This window comes from Numenius arquata, chromosome 2 (genome assembly GCF_964106895.1).
Source record: "Numenius arquata chromosome 2, bNumArq3.hap1.1, whole genome shotgun sequence".
In the NCBI taxonomy this organism is placed as follows: Eukaryota; Metazoa; Chordata; class Aves; order Charadriiformes; family Scolopacidae; genus Numenius; species Numenius arquata.
Window position 1 is genome coordinate 43,945,391 of NC_133577.1, and position 27,945 is coordinate 43,973,335.

General features: G+C 34.8%; 1 protein-coding gene across 1 annotated transcript in view; it reads right to left on the reverse strand.

The window, feature by feature from the left end:
- The window catches only part of USH2A (usherin), a 390,721-nt gene that overhangs the window by 174,232 nt on the left and 188,544 nt on the right, over positions 1-27,945 (reverse strand). Inside the window, exons 32-36 of the mRNA XM_074166292.1 lie at positions 16,064-16,223; positions 15,405-15,576; positions 10,820-10,967; positions 4,387-4,538; positions 417-579 (exon numbers count right to left, since the gene is read on the reverse strand). Of these exons, the coding sequence (XP_074022393.1) occupies positions 417-579; positions 4,387-4,538; positions 10,820-10,967; positions 15,405-15,576; positions 16,064-16,223 (795 nt within the window). The remainder of the gene's footprint in view (positions 1-416; positions 580-4,386; positions 4,539-10,819; positions 10,968-15,404; positions 15,577-16,063; positions 16,224-27,945) is intronic.

Below are 27,945 nucleotides of genomic sequence, written 5' to 3' on the forward strand. Positions count from 1 at the left end.
GCTGTCTGTAAGCCTTACTTCTTTACCACAGCTTATATAAATGTCAAATATCCCCACAATCAACCATATTATGAACAGCTCTCCTGAACGGCTCCCAGTTATATAAGCAAACTAACTGAAATTTTGTGAGTATAGCTTCCTTATCTGTGTGAAGGTTGTGAGATAAGACTTCATGTGTATATCTAAGAGACTAAATGAGTGCACAGGGCTTATCTTTATTTGCCAATTTATGTGTTTGTACAAATGTAAAGCACCATAAATCAAAGCAGCAGTTCTTAAAGAAGAAAATTGATAATTCTAAAATAATCAGTGGAGTGGTAAAAGAGAAGAAATATTTAGTTCTAAAGGAATTTTTTTAAAAATGAAATGGAATATCAATGCTATCAGTAGACTTATAATAAAGGGGAAAAAAATACCTTGATCAGAATAGAAGAGACCAGTGACAAGGACTGTGTAGGTCAATTTTCCATTAGGTTTATTTGGGGCAAGCCATTTTAATTGAACTTCTTTGGACTCATCAACAATGGCAAATATATCAACTGTTCCTTCAGGGGAAGCTTCCATGATCCGAGCTTCTACCTGTGAGTTCAACCATGAGACAGAGCTTTGTTGCCATAGTTTACAAACAGAAGAGTGAGAAATGTAAAATTTTAAGAAAAGTTACTTATTTAGGAAAAAAATGTAACTAACTAACACTTCAGGTGTCCTAATTTTTAAGCATTTTACCTTCCTTTCATCTACATTTTTTTGAAGCTGTCCAGCAACTAACATACTCTATACAGAGACCCCTGTAAGGAACAGGAAATAAATATTGGAAAAAGAATGAAAGATTCATTTCTTGAAAACACCATTGTACCTCATGTGGATGAATGATTTCAGCTTATTTCTAGGGAAGGAAGCAGCAATAGGAGACCACAGTTTCTTTACTTTCTGCATTTTAAAAGACAGCTGAAAGGAACATACATTTAAATGCCATAGTAAATCACTATAAATATTTGATAGAGAAAACACGTCCTTTGTAGAATTTGGTTGCTCCCTGAATTAACTTCTAATTTCACCTAACATATTCAAGTTGTAATAAAAAGTAGATCTTTAAGAGAAAACAAAATATGATAAAAGAGCTGGGAAATGTAATGAATATGAAAGATTTTTTTTATCTAAATAAATAAATATGCATTGAATATTATAGAAATTTAGTATTTAAATGTGACAACATGTAGTAAACATTCAATGCTACGGAACAAAATAATTTGCTATTGCGTTATTTATGTCAACGAGTTTGTTTCTCATACATTATTTATTTGTTTTCTAAGGTATAAGATGGTTTCACACCTTTCTAAGTGCCTCTCAGCTGCAAGTTCATAGGAGTGCTAATAAATGCTATTTTTAAACTGCCACACCTGCTCTGTCATCAAAATAACCAAACATACTTTCTCTGTCCTTGAAACATGAATGTTTTACTTTTTAGCATTTAAAATTTGGAAAGCTTATTGTTTACAAGTGCCAGGCTTGTGTTTCTCTACTACACGTTTCTTTATTCATGCGCTCTTATATTTAAAATAGTTGAGCAGTTGCAGTAAAGCCAACAGGATAAAGTACATACTTAAAAATAAACAAATGCTTCACAGATTTATTGGATCAGTGCCACACTGATTATTTGGATACTTCAGTCAAAAAACTCCTTGTGGGAGAATTTTACTAAAAACAAGGAGAAATTAATACCAACCATTTTTTCTACTGAGGAGGGCTAAAATATTCTTAAAACAGTATGAATTTATAGCAAGCTGTACCACATCCTCAGCAGCTGGAACAATTGTGTTGTGTCTCTAGCCTTTTCTTTATGACCTGCTATTCTTTTCAGTACAAAAAATACTGAAACACAGTTTAGAATCAGTACATGTAGTATCCTCTACAGCTACACCGCTGCAGTGTATTTTGAAAAATAATATTTTGTGTAAAATTGCACATTCTCCATATAAATACATGGCATAGAAAAACTGTTTCATATTTCTTTTTCTAAACATTACTTTATACACAACTTATATTTTCAGATGTGTTTACTAATAACTTAATAAAAAATACTCTGCTATCATATAAGTAACACCATCATGGGCTACGAATAATAATAATATTGAGAAAACATTGTAATTCATCTAAGTTTAAAAAAAAAAATACTAGCACATACTCATAAGCTAAAAACCTGAAATTTAAGTTTAATAGCAATGGGTTGAGATGACAAATATTCAGTGTTGACCATTTCCATTTATTTACAAGAGCTAACACATTTCATAATCAGCAGGATTTCAGATGTCCTGAATTCCTCTAAAGAATCTATTAAAAGTTACACTATTTCTTGATAATTCATATTTTATTCCTTTTTCAGCAACACAAACCAATTAAAACAGACAAAAAGAGGAATATTTTGGCTTTACTAGAAAGAGATTAAAATTTAGTATTTCTTAATTTACATGTTATCAATTTGCATCTCATTTGAAAATAAATCATAGTCTGAAAAAAAAAAGTTAAACAAAAACTGTCTAATCTAAATAAAAAAGTTACTGAAGTACAGTAACTGCTAATGCTCTCATAACTGATTAAGATCTTCAGAACCACCTTCAGAAACAAGCTGGAGAAATCCCATATTTAGGACAGACACATAACATTCGTGCATTGATTAGGGCACCTTAAGCACAAGATCAGCAACAAAAATAGCTGGAAGCATATCAGTTTACTGCTGGGAGACGTTTCCCATGCTATTTAGGGTAGAGGCAAAACATTTGGGCTTTTTTTTTTTTTTTTTTAAAAAAAAAAAGGTGTTGGATTTATTCTGTAATTGATATAAAATCTTTCAAAAAAAATCAAATGAAGATGCAGGGCTTTAACTTCCTGGCAGCACTCAGGTGAGCCTAAATAAAGATGTTGTACTTCAATTCCCGTGATTAGAGATGGATCAGTGGCTTTGGAAAACAGTTTGCATACGGATCATGGAATGCTGACGAGTATCAGCTACAGCGCCCCCTACGTTGAATTGTTTCAAAAGTCGTTATAAGTATGCAGTTCAGTGGAGACGTGAAAAAAAAGGCTACTAAGGTATTAGTTTTAAAACCTTAACTACTGCCATTCTGTTCTGTCCTTTTGATGCCTATTTGATAAGTCAGAAGTACTGAAAACATACATATTGCATCTGTATGCAAAGTCTGGTAATGTCTTGTCTTAAACATCACTACTAGCACAATGGATTAGGTTATTGCACATTGAATACCTTAAAACAAGGTTTCCTTTTGGGGTATATGTGAAGTTGTAAAAAATGTACAAGAAAAACTGGCAAAAAGCCATTCATGCTTTTAAGAGTAAATATCCTTCAAAGTAGAGCAAACTATAAAATGTTTAATGGTTATAAAATCTAGTCTTCTACAGATAGACGATGTCACCAGCATTTGAAAGAAAGCAATTTTGGAAAGAATATTGGAAATGTGACTAACAAATTATATCATAAAAATAAAACCTGGAAGTTCTTTCTGGAGCACAATATGGTGATATTATAAATTATAGTGAAAAAATAAACAGAACATGAAAAACTCCCAAATCTTCCTTTCTTTCTTCTCTTGTTAGCAAAATTAAACATGTACACATAACGATGAATTAAACAAAAACTTAAATCTCAGAATCAACACAGGCTTCTTTTTCAGTTATGCTTGAAAACAAAACCCAGCATAGTAGATATTATTCCAGTTATTCATCAGCTACAGTACTATGAAATCATACTGGGTTTATCAGTTCAGCTATATGTCTAAAAAACTTTAACAAAATAAAAAAGCCTCAGAAGCCTTGTTTTTCACATGTCAAATTTAATATTTCTGCATTCTAAAATCCTGAAAAAATGTGGTCTTGTACACAACTGTTAAAATATTTCCAGTATAATATTTTGATCACATACTTGCATTCAAAAGATATTTATGAATCACCGTATTTTCTTCACTCCTGTTGCCACTTCTGGTTTCTGCAATTCTCAAATTAACTTCAGTCCTTTCAGTCAGGCAGCTAGAAATTTGCTCATTACTGGAACAGTAACTCTTTATATACGTCCTTATAAATCTGGGTAAGCACATCTGCACCTTTCAAACGTATTAACTCTATTTAATTTCAATAATGTGTGCTTCAGCCTCAAATTTTGCCTTTCTTCTCTGTACCTATGTTCCACTTTGGAACAGTGCCTAACAATGACCTATCAAATCTTTAGCAGCTCTTAAACAGGATTTTTTTTTTTAAATGTCACATTTTGCCAGATGGGTTAGTACTGACCAGAGTGAATCATCACCATTTACTCTGATATTCACTGCCATCTGACATTTACTACACACCCAGAATGCAAATTAAGGTACTCACCAACGGACCCAAAGCACAACCTTTTGCAGTACATGCCTGGACTCTGAAGGAATGCAGACTCCAAGGAGCAAGTCCATAAGCATAACAACTTAGCTGTGATGAATTCTGCATCAGAACACCATCCATATACAATCCATAGCTTGTAATGATACCTATAAAACAATGTGATAGCACTCACTTAATATCTAAAGAGCTAGAGTTTAGAAGAAAACTAACGCTACAGACAGTAGGGTGGTAGTAGTAGTATTTCAGTTTACAGTTAAGCAGGTAAGTGTTTAGCAGGACTGTGCATGCAATACTTTGAAGAAACACACTTTCCCAACTGTTGAAAACCTTGCAAGTGGATTGCATCTTTTGAAAGCAATTACACTGTTCCAAAGATTACCCCTTAGCAAACTTGTTTCTGAATAGCAGCTAACATCACCTCAGAATCATGAAAAGCCTACTCTGAATATGGCTGTTGAAACAAGAACTGGAAAGACATAGAAAACCATCTCATGTCTTAACAGATTTAGATTTTCAAAAAAAATAGTGATCCACAATATAATTGAAATGTTAAAGAACAACTCGGGCCAGTGCTATAACTACAATAAATAAGTAATAAATAATTGTCACACAGAACACCTTATTGATACTCATTGATAGTTATCTCAGATTTTCTGTATTTTGCCAACAAACTAGATAATTCATTAATTTGGGTGGGGTTTTTTTGCAAAGCAGTTTTACCCACATTTCTAAACTAGACCCCAAAATTGCTGTTTCCTTCTCCATATGCTGTAGAAAAAGTCCTGAAGAACGAAAAAGTATTTGCAAACTCAAAACAAACATTAGCAAGACTTTTAGATAAAGGAGAAAATGGTGCTTCTCATGTAATTGGCTAATACTAACTCAAAAATTGCAGGTAATTGCTTATCTCATTTATGAGGAAATCTAAATCTTTGTTCTTCCGAAGGTGCATGATAGAATAGCATGAACCCTGTACAGACTATACATACACACTGTTTTGAATTTAACGAAGTAAAGATTGAATTATATAGATTTGCTTAGACTTTGGAAGTTGAGCTTGCAAAGGAATCCTTTTTCTCAGGGATATTCCTCCATCTTTCTCACTTCTGAATATTCTTCTTTTTCAAAAACTATTTAAGTGTGAAATCTTAAGGCCAATAAACGCAAAGCTACAGAATTCATTAGAAGCGAATTTGGTTCAGAGGATGCCTTTTAATCTTCCCATTATATAAAACACCTTCATATTGTAAAAATATAGCTCAGTTCATCTTTCCTTCCCTTAAAACTGAATTGTTTGAAACTACATTGAAGAAGATTATGTTTTAAATTGAGAAGATTTTTCCCCTCTACTGAATTGAGAAATACTTCGTAAATAAAAATGTATATACAACTGTTTCAGTTGAGCTTTGAAGAGTTATACTTCAAAAGATTTATATGCTAAAGCAATGCAGAGCTGAGTATGGTGAAGTGATTCACAGACTCCTCAATTCTTTCCTCTTCTAGAGAAGTAAGAGGCTAAACTTAAGTCAGACAGCAGAGACGTGTGTGTGGGAGGAAGTCCTGGTAAATCTCACACTATCAATCCTACCACATTTGACAGGCTTCCTAAAGCAGAAGTCCCTTAGGGTTCCATGTCTAGTTGCTTGTAAAGCAAGGGCATTAATGGTTGACACTTGCCCTATGTTAAATAAATATCTCTCTATATATATTAAAAATATTATATTTATCTCACAGGAAAAATACTTAAATACAGACTGATAAGGGCACCCCTAAATGTGAATGCTAGCATTAAGGATGTGTTTTACAGCGAGAAAAAACAAACCACTGAAGGTACAATAGGTACTTTAAGTACTTATACCAGTAGCACTAACCCTTTAAAGTAACGGAACAATCATTATTATTTCCTTTGATATTTATGTTAACAGCATAAATCATAATGAAATCATTTGATCTTAATGTGGGTGGTCATATGTACCTCTATTGGATCGCCACTGTAACTCAGTGTAATTAACTGTAATTAACCAGACCGTTATTTTAAAGTGTTTCTGCAAACACAACACTATGCAACATCTACACTCTGAGAAGCAGCTTGCTGGTCAACACTGAGCCTTAGTTAGTTCTCCCAGTACTGTGAGAGAACAATCATCTCTAATATGCTGATAAGTAAAATCTCTTGATTTTACTTCTACCTTTGCCTTATATGACTCTGATGGAGAAAATTACAGAATGAAAAGAAAGAAAAAAAAGAACATTTCAGAACAAAAGGGCTAGTAGTCTGACTTTGAGATATGAAGACATTTTTCTAAATTACGCAATAATTCTTTTTGGCCAGGGATAAATAACTTAGCCTCTCTATTTCACCAGTATATGTTTCCAAAGCATTCTGAGAAAAAGTTCAAATTACCCAAAGCTTACTTAGTTCTCAAGACTTGCTAGCTTTCCTGAAGTTTACCATACATTAAATATTGAAGAGTATAGCACATTTTTGTGATTTACAGGGCTTCGTGAGTGACACATGGTCACTACGAAAAGATGCAGTTTCTTCTTAATTTTTAAGTCTAGGTAGCTAGACTAAATCTTCGTTTCACTGAAGATAAAATCTCTATTGACTATAGTACAATTACGTTTCACTTTTGAAAAGAAAAACAACAATGTAAATTAAGCCTTAACTGAAGAAAGCTACATGCACTTCCCTTTTTCTTCCTCCTCTCCCCTCCATAGGTACGGCCATGTAATCTGTCAATGATATTCCAGACATTTAAGATAAACAGAGGTTTTGAATCTAAAGTGCTACAAGCATCTTATTCTTAAGGTACAACCTAGAGGTCAAATCTTAAGCAAACATACTTTTACCTACATTAGTTTCACTGACTATAAAGACAACTAATGTAATGACTTGTACACAAGGGGAGTTTCTGAGAAGTGACCACCTGTGGAAAATTTTCAACTGTGAAAGAGATAAAAGTCACTTTTACGTGAATGGATTTTAAAAGAGCAGACCTCAAATAATATGACAAGACCATAACGGATATGCTCTGAAGAATATATGATTCTTTATTGAGGCCACTAGAATAGTGAGGGCTCAAAACAAAATATCTGATGTCACATGAGATTTCACAAGTGTCTCCATATCTTGCCCTCAACTAAACGGTCAATATTGCATATATTTCACTATCTACATACGTGACAGCAGAGTAGGGTTCTGTTCTAGAAATACAGTAGGGTTCTGCTGTAAAGTGGCATACTCTGGGCCATGTTCCACCAACCATTTTATTATTGATATGAAAATGAGACAAAATAAAATATGTATATTACAAATATATTCAGCATATCATCTTCTAAATGTCTTTTTTCTACACCTGGTACATAAATGACATTTCTGAAGCCAGTTGCAACAAAAAATTAGATATATTGTTTCCTATTTTCTATGAAATGAAAATTTTTCACAAAATAATGTAAATTGGTCTTAATTGCCCCAAAAACGGAACCCAGACATTCAATACCCATGTTTGGACAATGTTAGCCTTTGACCTCTAGATGGTTCTTATCTCAAAGCTTGAGTCCCCGGATCATGCCATCTTTATGACGAAGCCAAATAGCTTTTAATTCTTTTTGCCACCTTTGGTGACCAAGGTAGGGTATTAATCCTCCTTAACTTTTCTAATTGGCGGCAAGCAGCTGGACTCCATATATATCATGAGAGCATAGTAAAGTCTATGCTGTCCAAAGCCCAGTCAACCTACACACCCATTCTCCATCAGCAACACCTAATAAGCTTCTTCAACCCATGGAAATAAACAGTAACTTCTGTCATATAGCAGTAGAACAAAGGAGGAGGGAGATAAAGGAATGGCCCCAGAGATCTGCTAAGGAGATGACAACTTATGATATGCACACTTTTGCAATTCTGAAGTTTCCATCTGAAACAAAGCCAAGTTCAGTAATTTCAAAAAGTAATTTCTTGCTATGAAAATAGACCAGTAAAATGCTGAAGTACAAAAATTTAAGGGAAAGTTCCTTCTGTTGGTCTTTCTCATATTTCAGTCTTCTCAACCATGGTATTTTTCAGCCTCCCACAGAGTTTTAAAATACTGAAACAGAGAGCAATTTTAAATGATGTGGCCACTAGGCAGCCCAAAAGATATGCTGAGAATGAACAAACAAAGTCACTGAATAATGCAAGATTTCCTGATTAAGCAGCCGCTAAGTGAAAAGTTATTTTATGAAATAAGGAAAGGGATGGAAGTAAAAAATTGGAAAGAAAGAAATAGGAGAATGGGAAAATGCATTATTAGTTATATACTGGTTTTGAAACTCCCCAAAAAAGTGGGGGAGAAGAAAGAATTAAAATGTGAGAAAAATTTGCATATCCCTTCTTGACCATTGTGCAAGTGTGAGCCACCTATGGTGAAAAAACAAAGTCCCTGGTCCTCTAATGCCCTTCCAGCTGACAAATGCTCATGAGATAGCAATTCTTCCAACTCTTAACCACTCAGCAAGAGTTCGCAGGTGAAAAGCAGCAGCCTTTCCCTGCAAGGCAGGACAGCAGCAGCTGACTTCGCTGAATCCCTCCATCAAGTTCTGACCCTAAAGAAAACCATCTAACAGCAACATGCATGGTATCCACATATGACCAAAAAAATAGCAATGGTCCCAAGGGAAACATACTCTATGGGCTTCAAACAGCGAGAAGATGCAAAAATACCAGAGAATATTTTTAAAGGGAGAAATATACACAGAGGAGGCCTACACAGGGTGTATTCAGGACTGCAGAGGGGTAGGCTATATGGCAAATTTGGTAGTTACCTAAATGCGTTGTTCAAGACCTCACCATAGAGGTGAACAGTGTTGTCATTGAGGCTGTTGAAATGTCCAGTTTCCATGGATGAAGGGACAAAGGACAGAAGAATAAAATATCTTTTGTAAAGCTCCCCTGATTCTCATCACATCTGTTGCTCATGAGGTTCAGATTCAGAGGTTTTCTAACAAGTTGTTTATTGTATTTCCTAACAACCTATTTATTGTAATTAAAAGGAGAGCCAAGATGTATATAGTAAATACTGCATTAACAACAAGATACAACATGCAAATTTAGTCATGTATTACCACCGTTCAGTTGTTTTAACGGAAGCTTGTGGAAATTTATTTATCAAACTACAGGTCTTCATCCTGTGCTGTTGATATGCATATATAAGTATACGTATGTATATATTTCTATTTATTTGATTAGTCAAACCACTCTCTGAACTATTTTTTCCCCACAATGCAAGCATAACAGGATCAGGTCCTTACATGAACAGCTACACATAAAAAAAGCCCATTTCATTGAAAATTTTTCAAACTTTAGCCACTAAGCTACATACATGACCTTCCTGTCTTCCTTCCCCCTTCCTTTCACCTCCATTCCCTTACCCCTCCCCTTTTTCTTCCTCCTTGCATTCCTCTAAGCCTTTGCCACATATACTGATGGGATTTTAGAAAGAGGGTTAAAGGGTTTCTAAGGAGGCAAAATCTTGCGATGTGACTCCCATACAAAGAAATACATCATTTAACAGCAGATAATATACTCTGATTTCTTCCTAAAAGTAATGTAAGACCTTACAGAATATTACATATATGTAGCTGTACAATCACCAATTTGGGGGAAATAATTTAAAGTGTCTTGTAGTGAAATTGCACAAGTAGGATGTGCTCTACCACAATTGAAAGTGGGGAAAAACTTGCAGGGGAAAAATGAAATTCATGTGAAACCACTGTGAGAAATAATTGATATATATCAATATGATAAGCCAACGAAGAAAAACATTTCCATTGCTTTAAATTCAGTGATTTCTGCGTAGCTTTCTCTGCTGTGATTTAAACTGTCAGATGCATGATAATAAAATCAAGGTGAATACCAAGGCCATGTGATACTGTGCAATACTATTCAAAATGTAAAATTTGTCCACAAGTTTAACACATGGATATTTCACAATGGAAAACATTTCTAAACAAAAGAAAATATATTATTTAACTTCCACAATCATGGGAATGTACGCCTTTAAGATGACTACGCAGAACACAAATCTAATGATTATCACATATCAATTAATGTAAAGGAAATGAATGTTTTAGTTGAGGATGAAACTAACATCCTAGACTAATATTCTCCAAGAACGTCTATTCCTCAGCTCCGTTGTCCTGGAACACATTAAACAAGGAGATGCAGTACACAAGAACTATCAAAAGGGAGCACTTTTGAGCCACTAAAACTGTACGACAAGCTGAAAACCACAATCTCCTAGCTGCAGACAATGATACTATCTCAGGTATTTTATGTGCTAAAATGATCATTAAAAATTAAGCACCACATATAAGCTGCCATTTAGAATATTAATTTACCTTTACTAATCATCTTTTTAACTTGAGGCTAAAAGAGTTCACTTACCATTCGGATACTCAGGCTTAGTCCATGAGATGTTAAAGGAGTCAGATGAATATGACTGGGCTTTTGGAGCAGGAACACCTTCTGGTGTACTCTCATCTGTTATAGCTGTGCTAGCTTCGCTTATTGAACATCCACCTCCAGTGCAAGCCTTAAAATATGAATCAAAACAAATAAACATATTTCAATGTAATACCAATAATATTAGCAATGATTTTTGGTAAAGTTCTATAATTTTTACATATCTAAACTTAGGAAGTCTGTGCTTTTCATAAAAGATACTTTTCTTAGCATAGATTTGTTTATCTCTTTTCCTAAAAAACAAGATGTGTTACTCATGATATCTAGTTTTTAGATATAATATAGCTAAAACATTAAACGAATGTTAGACACGCAGCATTTTGCATTTGACTGTGAGTCATAATCACTTAGATTTGCACTGCTTTTGCAGCCACAGTTAAAGAAAATCACAGTACAATATATGTCATTTACAGTGTGAAACTCTTCTGGAATTGATTGAAAAGCTCTCAAAACTTCCAGACACAGAATATACTGACCAACTTGCAATGCACTTAAAAATTTATCTCGATGAATAGTCATTGAGAAAAAAATGCCATTCAAACAGTCTTGCACTTCATGACAGCACACACAGTGCTGTGCAGATGCAATTAAAATAGTGAAAATACACTCTATTTTAAATTAATGTGTAAGAGTTATTATTACACGTTTATGGATAACAAAGTCAAATCATTTGTATTTTAGTTACCAGAGAAGAAACAATTGATTACAGGATTTTTACATTTTCCTTGATTATGAAACAATAGAATGTGCCAGAAAATGTGCGTATCACCTTATATAAAAGGCTTTTAAAGTTTTACATGCACAAACATAAGACTACACAGCTATGGTGTATGTGTGCTGATTTTCCAATTATTTGCACTAAGATCAAGACAAAAGTTCTTATAAGTTAAAAATATATATACAAGAACATATAAACTCTGTACTGGATTTAAAGATTTTTGGTTTAGTTTATTGTTTATTTTTAATGTTATTGTTTAGCAATACAATAAATCAAAACCTGAATTAACAAAGATTCAGATTCAGACATACTCTTAATTAAAAGTTATGGGATCACCTGTGATTTTAGGAGTTGCCCATGTGCTGAAGCGAACAAGTAGCCCGCTCTGCATCATCAACACACAAAGAAAAAATAATCTTGCTGTCCAGATCTCCAGGAATAAAATGTTTCTTTCAATCTAGTATATTTTATTTGAAAGGATTAGCTTCAATTTCCCATTTCCCAGTGTGTTTCAAATCAGAGAGCAGTCAACTTATTTCCTACCCTCCTCCAAAAGCGTATACTAGCCTCATGGGTAAAAATAAGAACTGTTTGTAAATGAGGCTATTTTATACACCAAGATTGTTTTGATTTCACTGGAAATTACACTCCCAATACAACTACAGAATGACTCCCTATGTTCAGTCTGGGCTATAAAATGGAGATCAGAGAACGCAACCCCAGCTTTGGGGCCATCTGAAAATGGCATTTACTTTAAACATGATAGTGTGGTTTTTTGTTTGTTTGTTTGTTTTAAAAAGTCAGCTTAGATGGATGCTTAGATAACTGTTAGGATTTTGATAAGGAAAATATTTAAGAACATCATCCTACCAGCAAAGGCAAACTATTCTTCAAGTGATTTTGCTTCTACTGGCTTCATGAAGAAGCCAAAAAGACCAGCTCTGGAAGACCTCTTCCTTGCACATTCCCTACTGTCTTGCTAAACAAGTTCCATGGAGTCTACTTCAACAGTGGAGGGCTTTTTCATTCAAGGGTTCAGTAACAGCAGCCTTCCCATTCATTTATTTCTTGAATTTCATGAAGCTCAATTCTTGTATTTCTAAAACTTACTGGGGTATGAAGTTTCTGATTCTTCTAAGGAAAATCAGTAAAAGAAAGCTCATCTTCATTTTAAATAGTGGGATTTTAGATCAGTGCATCCAAATGGACTGGACATTGCTGGGACTCTGGTAATCATATCTATGAAATCCTACACCCAAGATCAAGTCCCCTTGTGCTACTTGGAAGTTCACTGAGAAACAGATTTGAGGCTAAATTTGCAAAACTACCAGTGTCTGGAGAGCCAAGGGACAGATACAAACCACATAACAAGACACCACATAGCGATCCTCCAGCTAGCACCTGAGCTGCTTACCCACACAACACAGCCACAAGGAGATATTAGCTTAACAGCTAAATCACAAAAAGCACTCAAAGTCATAAAACAGGTGTGCCACCCGAGCTACTAAATGCAGCTTTCCAGTGTTTAATTTATTTTCTGATTGGCATGGCTCACACCCATCCAGTTTAGAGCATGAACAGAGCAAAAGCAAGTTCCTTTGCACTAATCCAAGGAGACATGACCACATGACCTTAAGAATTCTCAGCCGACTTCTGGAAATTAGCATTAGATTTTCTTATAAAAGCTGTTACAGTCATATATGAATACAATTGCTATATATTAAATGGCAGTAATCAATTGTGAAAATTGGTAACAGAATCCAAAGACAAATATTTTGTTCGTTTTATTTAATGCACTTATATTAACATTGTCATACAAAACTTAAATCCAGCAGCCTGTGAGGTGCTGATAAGGATCCTGATTCCTGTCTTCAAAGCCGCAGCTTTTGATAACTCAACTTCCAATTTTCCACATAAACAAAAACCACTTTTTGCACAGATACAAAACAAAATTAATACTACCTGTGAAACAAGGAAAAGAACAAGGTTCTAGCTGAAAGAACTATTCCATTCTAACTAAAAACCCAGGAAGTATATAATTGTTTCCAATGTTGAAGGTACGCTATTATTTTTACTTTAAAAGTTTTATTGAAATTTAGATTAAACTATAGGCAAACCACTAAATAGTTCAATTTCTTTCCAGGTATGTTTGATTTGGGTTTTTTGTTTGATTTTTTATTTTATTTTATTTTTTTTGGTATGTTTGGGTATTTTTTTTCATCAACTATAACATTTGGCCACCTTTAAGCTTCATAATTTGTAAATCTCTAATATTACATTCTTCTCAAACTAGTCTGACAAGTTCTAAATTCAATGGGTCCAAATGTTTTAAGAAAGCTATTACCTCAAAGATATTGAGCATTTTATGTTCTTTTAGACTTGCCGTTTTCAAAGCTGCAAGGACATTTAGATCTTCTAACCTGCCTATCATAGACAACTGCATTTTATCCAGGTGAATCTGGTTATCTTCATCAACAGAAAAAGTTATCTTTCTCTCACTTTCTGGTTACCACTGATGCAATGCAAATATAACAAAAAATCACCATCAAAACCCAAAGAAATGAGAAGTAAAATATAAAGAAAGATTCCTAAAAATGTATTCTGTAACTTCTAGAAAAGCTGTACACGTTAATGAGGTAAAAACAAAGTCCACGCAACAATTCTTTGTTTTAACCATATCCCAAGACAGAGGCACCAAAAGAAGCAGTCCCTTGCTCTCCAGATCCCAGCTGTTAACTCTCCCCTGATCCTCCATCCTTGTGCCCCAATGCACAGAAGCTGGGCAGGAGTAAGGAGCTGTGGCACAGTGAAGTATAGTGCAAGTTCTTTTGATAATCCCACTTGCTTTTAAAAAAAGCATAAAAAGCTTGTTGAAGTGCTGCCTTAGTTTTGGACATGGTGCTATTTTATATGCTATACAATTTACTATGCTGAAATGTCTAGGCAAAAATGAATTAATTTCAACATGAATCTAAGCTTTAATTAGACTGAATATCCTTGCTTTTTCAAGTTCAAGTCAGATCCTTATCATTACCTGAAGGTAGTTTATTTTTTTGTGGTATAATATTTAGAACATTCAAGAGCATGTTAAGAAAAAATGAATGCATACCCAGTCTACATAAATGTAAATTTATTCATAATCAAGAGCAGAATATTTTTCTATGGCATTTATCAAAGCAAATATCCTTATATAGGTATTGTTATAAAATGAACAGTGTGCTTAAAACAAGGGACAATCCCATGCTTTTATGCACATATTTTCATGTTTGTTAGTGAGCTGAAGCTGTTCCATTTCATCACAAAATAAAACCAATAATAAAGAAATGCAATGAAGACACCAAGGTCTCTTAAAACATTTTGAATAAACAAACTGCTACGTTACCCTCAATTCTTCCTCTCTGCTATTTTCCTTCTACATACAGATTTTATGAAGAAAGAGCAAATTATGATGGTACAAAATATGAAGGGCTAACATTTTCAAATGCATTCCATGTTTTCTCATATGTTGGGGGCAGGAGACATGATTTAAGTCTTATGTATATGAGATTCTCTATTAGTTATCATCCAACTTATCCTTGAAGAAAATCTGTATTTAATTTACATAAACATTTTTGAGAACCTGTTTTGAAACAAAACATCTACTGTTGTTGAGCATGGCTCATCCACCTTCGTTTCAGGAAGAAGAGGTTAAACAAAGTGGACATATGAACCATTAAGTACTTACGATGCTAACAAAATCAGAATCATTTTCACCATTTTACACCTCCACTACACATCCTTTAAACTTACAGCTAGTTTTATGAGGTATTCAGTACCCGGGAAAAGCTGCTGAATAGTAAAATCCAGAAAAAGTTCTGTGCTGTTATAGATTACATTCCATTTTGTAAAATTCTGCTCATTGTTGGCAATATAAATTACATAACGATCTAGGATTCCATTTACTTCTGCTGGTTCTTTCCATCTGCAAATAAAAGCAAAATATGATTAATACCAGCAAAGATTCAGACTGCACTGAATAATGTAAGGCTTTGTTTAGGGGACTTTGTGGGGTTTATTTTAAGAATTTGAAAACATAGTTGTGCAACCATAAAAATAAATCTAAGGCATACCTTTAATGCAGTATTTGTACTCAGTAGACAAATGATTACAAGTAACACACAAAGCAAGGGCTACAAAATGGGCATATCACCAGAACATTTCCTGCGCTGAAGTTTGCAGAGGCTATGCCCATATGTAGGTTATACTGATTGCGTAAAGACAAAATGGAAATTAAGTTGGCAAGTGATAATCAGAAGGTTCACAGAACCACTAAACTAATCACTTCTATGCATTTAATCATAATAAATTTAATTTTATGTCACAAACCCTTCCCCTGATTGAACTCACTGGAATTCTTGAATAAACTGATGCACTATTGTGTTGTCAGGAAAGAAGAAATCCTTACTTACTGTACATATATCGTTCTAGAATCCAAAACCGTCAGGACCGGGGCATCTACATGAGACGGTGGCAGCTGTGCTGTAAACAAGGTGACCTGGGAACTGTTTGTACAGCCAGCAAGTGTGCATGCAGTGAGCAGAAACTGGTGTGGCGTGAAAACTGCTAAATCTAGGGAAAAAAAGGAATATGAATTTACTTTTTATATTAATTTTACCCTGTTCTTCTGTAACTTTCAGAGCACAATGAATTCAGAAAATCTAGAAGAAGAGGGACCTGTGTGTCTTAAGTGTTTTGGATTTGTCCCGGAGGAGTGAATAGGTGCTGATTGTTTAATAACAACTGCAAATTTTGACTACTAATAGGTCTACAGAGCATGCTTTGTTTGAGATAACCCCATTGCAAAGTACATTTACAATAGAATGTACATCATCCAAGCAAAACAAAGATGTTAGCCTCCTAGGTGCTACATACTATATCAATTTGCTACAGTGGCAAATGAACACCTTTAAGATGATTAAATCAAATGAAATTAATGGAAAAACAAGTCCAGGTTCATTAACACAGCCAGATTATTTTTTTTTTTAAAATGCCCTGTATGATACATGAACGTCAAGCATCAATACGTACAATGATTCACTCCATGCAGATTTCACTATAAGCATGAACACAAAGGAAGCTCATTATTGCCACCACTCATACCGGTTTGCTCCCTCTTTGCCTGTTTGTCTTCAGCTGCATGAACATCAAACACTTGTAAAACATATTTCAGTAAAGACAAACCTGTCTAATGCAAAACAATTCTTAAACGGTTATTTATTATGAAGCTATCTTGAGTTTCAGTTATTGCAGAAAATGGTGAATGTTTGTTGAAGAAATATTCTAAAAGATCTTTAGCTTCATATATTCTTCCCTATACTAATAGATGAATGTTTGTCAGAAAAATTATAGTAGGAAATTAATGCAGACATAATTTTCTAATCTTTTTCATTTTTTATTAAAATACAAATCACTGATTTTAATGAGCAAATCCTTTATGAAGAAATTTACAATTGAGGTTTTGGCAACAGTACAAGATATACAAATAAAATGAATATGTTACAGATGCACATTTTATTATAGCAGGAAAGTTCTGGGTTTTTGCAAGACATAACAAACGCTAGTGGTTTCAGAGTCAAATAGTATCTAACTATCATTTTGTACGAAAGTATTTGTGAGCACAAATCCAAAAATTGCAATGACAATTGCAATTGGATGATAAAGATATCAGTGTTGTAGACCCAACTACTTTCTCTTTAGTTTTCCCTTCATATAATGTCTCCATTCTCTTCTGCAATGGAATTCTGAGTTATTCCATTCCATGTGAGGAGAGAATGAACTCCTGCATTTTTATTGAAAATGCAGTATCATTCAGTGGTATTGTTCTATAGAGCACATGGCAAAGTGTGAGTTAAAAAAAAAGGCTGTAACTAAAAAAAATAAAAAATCATCAAATGAATGTCTGTAACACAGTGACATGTTTAATCAACATAATGGGGCTGATTCTACCAGGGTTAAGCAGTGCTTATGTGGGTGAGAGGGAGTAAGCACACTCCAGAGCAGGTGCTCAGGCTGGCTCAGCAAGCAGAGAAAGTAAACTTCATGTACTGCACCACTTGCCCTCATTAGCACACACCTTCCTGGACCCCTTGTTCCTTGGAGCTGCCATCACAGAAGCCACAAAAAGTACAGCTGGAGATGGAAGGCTGTGAGACAAGGATCAGATACTCCATGTTCTAGGTGGACAAACAAGTGACCAGAAAGATTTTACTTTTCGCAATCGTAAAATGAACAGCTGAAAACAATCCATGGCACTTACTTAATTCATACCCTTATAAACAATGAATACAGTTTCTAAGTTGAAACTGTATTGTGAGGCTTCACTTAGCAGACGGAATATAACACAAAGGAAGGGAGAAGAGAAAAAAGAAAAAGCGGATTTCTCCTTTTCGATTTGTTCATCGTGGATCACTGTTTTCCTTGTACACAGATTTGCGATGGGGGTTGGGGAGGGGTATTTTTTCCTCTTTTAGGGAAAATTCCTCATCAAGGAACTGCTTCTTTGCTTTTTTTTTTTTTTTTTTTTTTAAAGCAGCAGCTTGTACTGAAGTCCTGATTTGATGGACACTGTAGTTGATGAGACTACTTGCATGCAGAAGAGTTTTGGGAAATACCTAGTTAAATTTGAAGAAGGAGGAACTTTTTCAAGGATGAAGAGAATGGAAGATGGAAAAATGTTTTACTTCCCTTCCTGAAAAAAACAAGTGACTATAAGTTACTACGACTGTCTCAGTGCCTGCAATGAGAAAAGCAAAAGGACAAGACAGGGAAACAGGCAAAGTTTAAAAGAACAGGAATAACAAGCAATGGAAATACAAGACATATGAGCAGGAAGATCCTTTGGGATCAACTGATAAGCATACTGAGATGGGAGGGAAGAAGAGGAGAGCTTAAAAAAAAAAAAGAAAAAAAGAGTAGAAAGATAAAATATAGGAAAAAGCAACACGTCACCAGGATCAAAGGAAACCTTTATTCCTCATCCTGATTTAATAATGCCAATGTATTTTGACTAATAAATGCTGAATTGAAAGTTTCAATGGAATCTGAAAGATTTTGGTGGCATAAATGCTAAAATAAAAAAACAAAGTTAGTGGGAGCAGCAGAAGAAAATACAGAAATTAGAGAGAGGAACATTGCTCAAAGCATGAGCTTTGCAGTCAGTGAAAAACTCTTCATAGACTTCATCAAGGTTTAGATGAGCCCACAGATATAGCGTAGGTAGCATTTCTAAAAGCTTAGAACCAGAAAATGACAAACTGAACAATAAAAAAAAAAATCATATTACATCATAATTGATACAATTACTTTCACAATCTGATTTGGCAGATATTTTCCTATTTAAAGTTCAAAGTGTTTAATAATGGATCAATGGATTCAAACAACTATAGATACAAACATGAATCTGAACGAGGAGGGAGGAGGTTCTTAAAACCACAGAGCTACCGTTTGTCAAGGTCCTCTAGCAACAATGCTTTGTTTTCCATTTGCTTGATTGCATGATTTGCATAAGATCAAATGTAGGCAATTGTGGACATGAAAAACAGATCACTCTCACACACATTAGAAATGGAGCCACAAGCATTATCCAGAAATTTGTTACAAGAAAATGCATCCTGGTGCATGGAAAACTCAGTGATTAATGTCAAACAAACTATAATTTACAATATAGGGCACGAATTATACGTTATTCTACGATTGATTTCATGCTGCTGCTGGAAGAATTTCATTGATCTCAATTTACAAAATGAACCCAAAAAGCAGACAATTATTTTCTTTTTAACTCACAGCAAAACCTGAACTTTTTTTCTTACATATTTGCTTGATCAGGTTATATTCCTTTGTTCCACAATTCCAGTCCCCTATGTTACTTTAAAATAATATCACATGTAATTTTTCAATATCTACTCTCTAAAATCACTTCTTTCTTACCAAAACAGAGCTAAACTTAAAAATTATAGAGCTTTACTATGAAAAATGAGAAAAAATTAGAATTTGGTCTTGTACTTGTTTCTGGACTCAAGAAGGGCAAAGAGCACCAAAGGACAAAGAAAAAAAAGATACTTTCTTGCGGGTACAGGATTCCCTCAAATCATTCCATTAAGGTAGCAGGTAGCCAGAAAAAATAATTCTGCATTTTTCAAAACAGAACAAAAGAAGAAAACTCAAAACCCCACAGAACTGTTTTAAAACAATTACTTACTTCCCCCAGAGGGGGAGAGAATATCAACCTCTTTTCCTCTTTGACCTCAGAGGCAATACAAACAAACTTAATTCTTTTCTAACTCTCATGACAGCAAGAGAATTGCTAACTATACAGGCTATCATTAAAATCGACATTTGCATACCACTACATTTTTTATATATGTGGTATATGTGGAACTTCCCACACTAACCAAGGCAACTATCTTAAATATCGTGGTAAATCTAACTATAGTGGTTGGAATATAACCAGTTTCTAATAACCACCAGCATAAGTCCTGATAGCACAATCAATGGAGGAGACAGAACAAATAAAGAATGACCCTGTTTGATTGGTCAATAAGAACACTCACTTTGCTTTGATCAAATTTAATGGGTAGTCATTGAAAGATAATATGCAACACTACAGCACTACTTTTAGCATGGGCTTTGAGAGATGTTACTAAGATAGAGAAGAAAAACATAGTTAGTATAAAAACCACAACCCTGAAATTGGAGATTTAAGAACTTGACTTAAAACATAAGTTTTACCATCAAGATGTCAGAGTACATCACAGTTCAAAAATATCACGGTATTAATGTCTAAAATTCTTTATGTCTAAAATGCTCTAATTTATCTGTAATTTAACATGCAGCATTCTATACTTAGGTTTACAGCAGGAAAGTCACATACCCTTCTTTTCTCCCCTCTTTCACTCTATTTCCACTCTCCCTGGTTTTAGGCATCTATTGTAAGGACCAGAAATGGCAACGTCCTGTCCTGGTGAGCACTCAGTTGAAACGTGACTTGCGTAAGGAACCCCACATAGTTTCTCTCAGGAAAATAATTGAGACAATAGCTATCCCATTGCTATATTCAAAGGAAAATAATACGGCAGCACTGTAGCAAGGGATTGTTAGCAGCACAACAAAGAAAACCTGCTGAGAGAGTATGAAGATGAAAAAACTCCAAAGAATTCCAATCACCACGTTGTTTATGTAGGTAGACTGTACAATTACTTCAGCTCATTACTCACATCCTTATTCTGTTCTCTCATCTTCTTTCTCATAGTTTGTTGAATTAACTCACAATAACTTAATATTTAATTAGAAGGTAAACTCTTTGGGACCATAAATCTGCATCACCAAATACAATGATTTCCACATCTGATTTTTATGCACCACCAAAAAAAAAAAAAAAAAAAAAAAAAAAAATCAAAGTAGGCACCAAGATCATATTATCAGGCTTGGTCCATCAGACATCATTAGCAGTTCTTTCCCTTTCCACTGTTTTCTGAAAGCAAGTAACAACTCATATATAACTTTTTATCCAGTAGATCCTGCTTTCTGTATTTATAAAGCACCGACCACTTAATTATATCAACTCTCAAAGAACCATCACTAATGTACAATCTTCTCTGGGAAGGTAGCATATAATGCTGCATCTTTTTCACAGATTTCCTGTAAATCTGATGCCATACAAAAGTATTTCATGAAAAACAGAGCATCACAAATGACACCACTTTTCTACTTCAGGCAACTCAGTCAAGCCCAAGAAAATAGAGTGCGCATGTACCTAATTGTATAACCTAGCAATGAATGGCCTTTCATGTGTGGAACTAGGCCATTAACTGAAGAAAACAGTTGTCTTCCAAGACAGCAGGAACTTCTGCTGGATATTAAATTCATAGTTAAGAATGTTCCAGAGTGAGAATTAAAAGAATTTTTTAATACTACTAAAAACAAGTGCAAGAAATAGAGAGAGAGAGAAATAAACTCAGGGTCACAAATAATTATTGTCAGGACCATAAACTGTTGTTCTGCCTTCTAACCAGCAAAGACTTTGACACAATGGCACATGGACTAAACAACTTTGCTTCTAGCTGGCCAACAAATTCTGATGTTTTTAAGAAGCTATTTGCTCAGCAGTAAATATTGCTGTTTTCCCAAATTACTCATAAAGGAGTAAATCCTCATTCCATTTGAGGTTTATATGCTTCAGAAAAGTTCAGGAAAGGTACAACTTCCAATCCCCCTCTGAGGAATTAAAAAGCATAGCACAAAACTATGTATGATATGGAAGCACCAAACATGACATTTGTGTTAGACTGTGTAAAAAAAGTAAAAAAGTTATATTCAAGAAGAAAAACCCTTTTGCACAAATGTGAAACAAAACGATCTTTAGTCATTTCAGTTATTAAATGCCCACGATAGAACTGCAGTTCCACTTTTGGAAAAATGGTAGCTTTGAAGTGCTTAAATGTTTTTAAATATAATTATGTTTTAACAGCAAAGATCATATAGTTTATTTGTTTTCACATTTACTAAGAATGTATCTTGGTTATGCTCTTACAAGCCTTAACTGTTGTAAAGAAAACCTTTCTGCCATTTATCATTCCAAACTTATGTACTTTTTTGAGCACAAACTCATCCCTCAAATGTTATGCTTCATCCTGGCCAATTCACAAGGCCTCATTAGCCTCCATTCCTGAGTATTGTGTTTCTTTCCCCCCCCCTTTTTTTTTTTGGTACCTATGTACCCTAGCAAGGTACATATAATTTTAATCAAACATGCATATTATTCCTTTCCCATTGCAAAAATTGGACTACAAACATTCCAGTCTTCAGTTTTAAAGCCATGTCCCTGCGATAGCTGCTCTGGGTACATTTCCCAGACTGTTCTCACCCTCCAGTTAGGACACACACTAGCTTGAAATCCTAAGGGCGCTCAGCTAAGAAAACTCAAAACATGTGGAGTGTCACATGCCACGTTACTTAGAAAAAGTTGAAAGGAAATATCAGAGATATTTAAACTTTTCTTTCAATCCTTTACCTCCAATTAATCTACCAGATTCTTTGTATGACTGTAAAGACATCACATGGCGCTGACGACAGAAGAATCATGGTGCATGCATGAAGCTCCTTAGAAGACTCCCTCCCCCAGACATTCCTAAACTATTTTCCTGGTCCATCATCATTAGCCACCATCAGAAAAATATAGAGGTGTTTGGTTTTTTTTTAAAGACTTCTCTTGCTGCCAAAACAACACACAGCCAGTCAGCACAAGCATTCAGCATCAAATAAATCTAATGAACTTCCAAGTTACTCCTTTGTTTACTAGAATTAAAACGATGTGTTTTCTCCCTATTTTATTTCGATTATAACAGCTGGATGAATAAGGTGAGTTTGAAGGTCGGAAAGGAGAAAACAGAAAGAGGACAGAGCACATTAATTTTTACCAGGCACATGAAGAGAAGTAATTGTGGTCATACCAATATCACTATCTTAGTTTTATTTCTCTCTCTGTCATTTCTTTGCACATCATATGGCCTAACGCAGCCCTATTTTAAGATTTAAATGAAAATTTCCATTCATGAATGCTTCCAATCCAGTCACTATATTGCTATGGGATTAAATAGAGGGGAGTTGCTGGTATACATCATAAGAACCATGATCGCTCGTCAATGCCAAGCTCAAAAAAGTGAAAAAGCAAGAAAAAAAAAAAAGTGTTTTGAACATTTTACCTCTGTATTACTTCAGCTTTACGTTCACAACTGGAAAATATATTTGCACTAGGCAACTGTGTTGCAAATATGAATCTCAGATACATGCTGCTATAAAACTGGAACTATTCTGGATTCACATTAGTATGACCAAGAACTCCTTGGATCACTAACAGAAGTACACCCTGTAGTCCCAAGTAATTCCAATCTTGCTTTAGTGGGAAAAACAAAATTCAGGTCCACGTTACATTTGGTGCTGATTTAATCATATCAGGTCAAGAGAAGTGTCTGACTGCCCCTTTTACAACCCACTGAAGAACACATAGAAATGTGCAGCTGTGGTAAGAGAAGCCAGTAAGATGTTAAGTTATATAAGAATATATGGTAAGTAATACAGCAACTATTACTATCCATTTTATATAAATCAATAGTGCAGTCAGTCTGGAATAGCATATATTAAAGAGTGCAGAAATAAAGTCTGTCTGGAAAATGGCAGTGAGAAAGCACAGGCTTACAAACACTCTCTTAGGAAGAGAGGCCAAACAACCAACCTGAGAAAAGGAAACAAAGAAGATGACACACCATACAGGTATATAAGACAGTAAGTGCTACACAGAAAAGCAATTAGGACCCTGTGTTCCCATGAAATCCCTCTCAATAATACGGGGCCGGGGGTGAGGGGAGGAGGAGCGGGGGAAGGACGTTCAATAAATTTGGAAAGTGGAACTTTAAGAGAAACTCACTCCACCCAAAATGATGGAACACCTACTGCTGACAAGAAGATTCATATTTCTCAAATTCTGGGGAAGAAACACTAAATATCAAGATCATGTTTTTAAATTTATTTTTATAAGCAACATTGTAATTTGTAAACCTGTGGAACAGCATCCTCCCAAGATTTCAATACTTCTCTCTCTGTATCTAAAACCACCTAGAACTCTGCAATGTTGCATTTTATTTTTTTTAAGTTTTCTTGCCTAAGAAAAGAGAAGGATGGGAAGACGGAAATTAATTTCCAAAATAAATATTTTCTTTGAAAAAAAGTAAACAATTTTACTGCTAGATTTTTACTTATTAAAATTGAATATGCAGACTAAGTCACAAAATACCATTTTAACCCCAAAACAACTGTTTTAATCAACAAAATATTAAAAAAAAATTCATCAAGCAAGCAGAAACTTGAGACAGCACACTCAGACTAGAAATTGGAATCTAAACAAGAAAAATATGACAATGTCTGTCTAAACTGGTATCAACTAGAGGTTACAGATTAGTGATTTAAAGGTTATGAGCTTTATTTACCTATATGTGCATTTTACATCCATTATGGGTAACTTGTTCCATCATTTTGTATAGTCCCAGGCATGCAAGATGATTAGAGAGCAACTCTCACCACCCAGGCAAGGCATCATGTGATTTAAGAGTTTCTGTAGAAGAGATACTATCACCTTCCCAGGACCAGAACAGCTCTGTATATCTGAATTATAGTCAGAGAATAAAAGGTTTGGCTAAAACATTACTGTAGTGTTGGAACAAGGATAGTGGGAGGACTCATCTTCTGAGCACTGTTCCTAAACAAGACAATTTATAGGAAGTTAAATCTGTTGCAAGACTACAAAAGCTGAACTAGTTTTCATCTGGTCACAGAATTAGCAGCATAGTAAGATATACTGTACTTCTACCTGCTCTCCCCTGTACTTACCGGAACAATCTGCCTCAGCTGTTGAGTCATTAATATAGTCAACATGCAGTTGGGGAAAATTATTGGGATTTCTTTTCCCCCTGTTTTTTTGTTTGTTTGGGTTTGGTTTTTGGGGGTTTTTTTGGTGTTGTGGTTGAGAAGGTTTTTTTAGGCTTACTTGCTTTATACTTATTTTCAAAATACATACACCAAAAAAACCCCAAAACCCTGAAAAGCCCAAAATTTTTTCAACTTGACACATTGCACTACCCAGTTATGTCATGTAGTGTCAGTAATGTCATCAGATAACTGCCACAATCTGATGTGATGCATTAAACTGGGATTACCAGAATAAATCATGTTTGTGGGTACACAGATCACAGGTGGTGCAGTCAGCTGCTCTGTATTATGGCATATCTATAGGATGTGCAGATTAGGATATAATGTTCAGAGCCTTGTTCTCGTTTGTGAAGTGCTTTGCAACCATAACTCAATAGTAAGGAGCCACCAAACAGTTATAATGGCATAAACCATCATCAGGGAAAAATACAAATCGATCAGTGCCAGCGATATAAAGGAAAGAGCATCCATCTGTCCCCAGTCTCATAAATTCAGCGGTTGTTGCAGGCTTTTTCTCTATTCCACATGTACTTTATTAATAACAGTAACTATCATAAATAATAATAATGCAGAGTAGTTTATTTCAAGATGAATGAACTTATTATCTGTTGATCCTCTCCCTTATTTCTTACATCCTGTCTATATTCCTCCTGCAAATGCAGGGGGGAGAGCTACTTTAATTTATTGTTCAAAGTTTATGCCCTTTAATTGGCAACAGTGTGCCATGCCAAGAAAGTTGCCTATGTAGTCTCCCTGAAATAGCTGCATACCTTAACTGGCGTGTTAAGCTTGTACAAAGGAGGCATAGAATTTACATTCTACTGCATGTTATAAATAAGTAATAAGAACAGATTAGAATTATGCATTTACGCCTACTAGTGAGAATGAGATGCATAATTCACAACTGGCAAACCCTTAAGAGGCTTTTGTATTTTACCCCAACCTTCTCCCCCCTCCAATCTCGTATATGTAGAACATAGTATATTTTTCAGTCCCACTGCTCCACAATAATTTTTTTTTTCCTAGCTAGACTGTTTAGATTTTATAATCACTACTTTTTTTTTTTTTCCTTGCAGAAAAGCAACAGACACTATATGGTAATAGTCACTGTTGGGAATGTGTCTGCTTTACAGTGTCATCTTTCTGAATTTTCTTATGATACTTGGTGACGTGACTGTAAGAGGCAGACGTTAAATGGCAGTGCTTTCAGAAGGTGCCAGAGTAAACTTAAGTCCTCTAACTAACTTACGAAGAGAAAGCAGAACTCATAACTGAAACTTCCTTAAAATTCATAGTTAACGTGACTCACTGCTTCTCTAGTTGGATCTCCTGGAGTAGGCTGATCTCTATGCCCATTCATGTCCTCAGCTTCTCTGCTGAAGCCTGTAAAATAATACCTGTTGTGACCACAATTTATATGACAGCACATGAAGGCCATGGATTTTGCAGAGACTGTGGCCTTCCCCCTCTAAGTAAAGTACTCTGTTGCCTGGTCATAAGGTGTAGAAACAAGAAATTATTTTAGTTTAGCTGCTTTAATATTTTTTAGTTCTGTGGCTGGAGGACTACAGTGTTGATTAATGTACCTCCCAAAGAGGCATCACTGGGGACAGGCTTTTCAGTGGAAGAAGTCACCTTGTAATTTTTCTCAATTGTTTTGAACTTCATGTATTTTGTTCCCTGGATTTTCCTTTGTCCTGTGTGCAAATATTTTAAGTCATGTTCTGGTGGTAACTAAATCTCTACCATGCAACTTCTCTTCGTAGTTAAGCTAAGACTTGTACCTCTTTCTTTCTGGTAACATTTATTTATTTATTTAATCTTTTTATTTCCTCAGTGTACCTCACTTTATTTTGAGTTTTCCTGCACTAGCCTTCTATGTACTGTATTCTCTGCCTGTAAACTGGAGAAAGACTCCAATTATGCATGTTTTTTAATTCCCAGTACAATTTAACAGCTTTAAAATGGTTACGTGACACTCCAACAATGGTATTAAATCCCAAGAGCTGTATCTCAAAAATTCAAAACACATTGGTTGAAATGAAAATAATACTTTTACCCTAACTTTTAAGAATAGCAAAAGGCACCACAATTATTTTGATATGTAGGAAAGCATTCTTATCCTTGAGCTGATGAAAAGGCTAGCACACCAGCTCATGAGAACACGTGAATATTGTTGTCAATTGCATTAAATTATTGTTCATTGATGAGAAAACACATCACTAACAATATTAAAATTAAGTGATCGCAAATAGCTCCAAAGTTGAAAGTCAGTATGAAATTCAGCTTTCTAAAGGAAGCTATTGACATATGATACCAACAGTGGTTACTTTTCACTATTGATAATTTCCTTCATTTTCTACATTTCTCCTAGAACAGACTGTGGAAATTTTCACCACTTATGCATACTCTGTATGAACTCACCCAGTGTAGCAAATGATCCTGGAAAGGTAAGCAATGAGGACCCAGAAGCTTTTAATAAGGCAGATTCTCTAGTCCCCCCTGAATAACCTTTTCCACTGACAAGACAGTCGGTGCAAATCTATTCACCCACTGTCCTAACAAGAAAGCCTTGAACTGTTGGCAGAGCTGTTTTAGCTACCCTTACTATCTATTCAGCACTGACTCCAACTCTAATTTATACCAACTAGAAAAAATTTAAAATAAAAATATTATGTCTCCCCCAAGACATTTCTATAAAATTTTATATATTTGTGTACCTCTGTTGATGAAAACCATGTATACTCACAGAAACAACATAGGAACTTATTGATTAACTTGACAAAATCACAAATCAGAATTAGAAATTGCT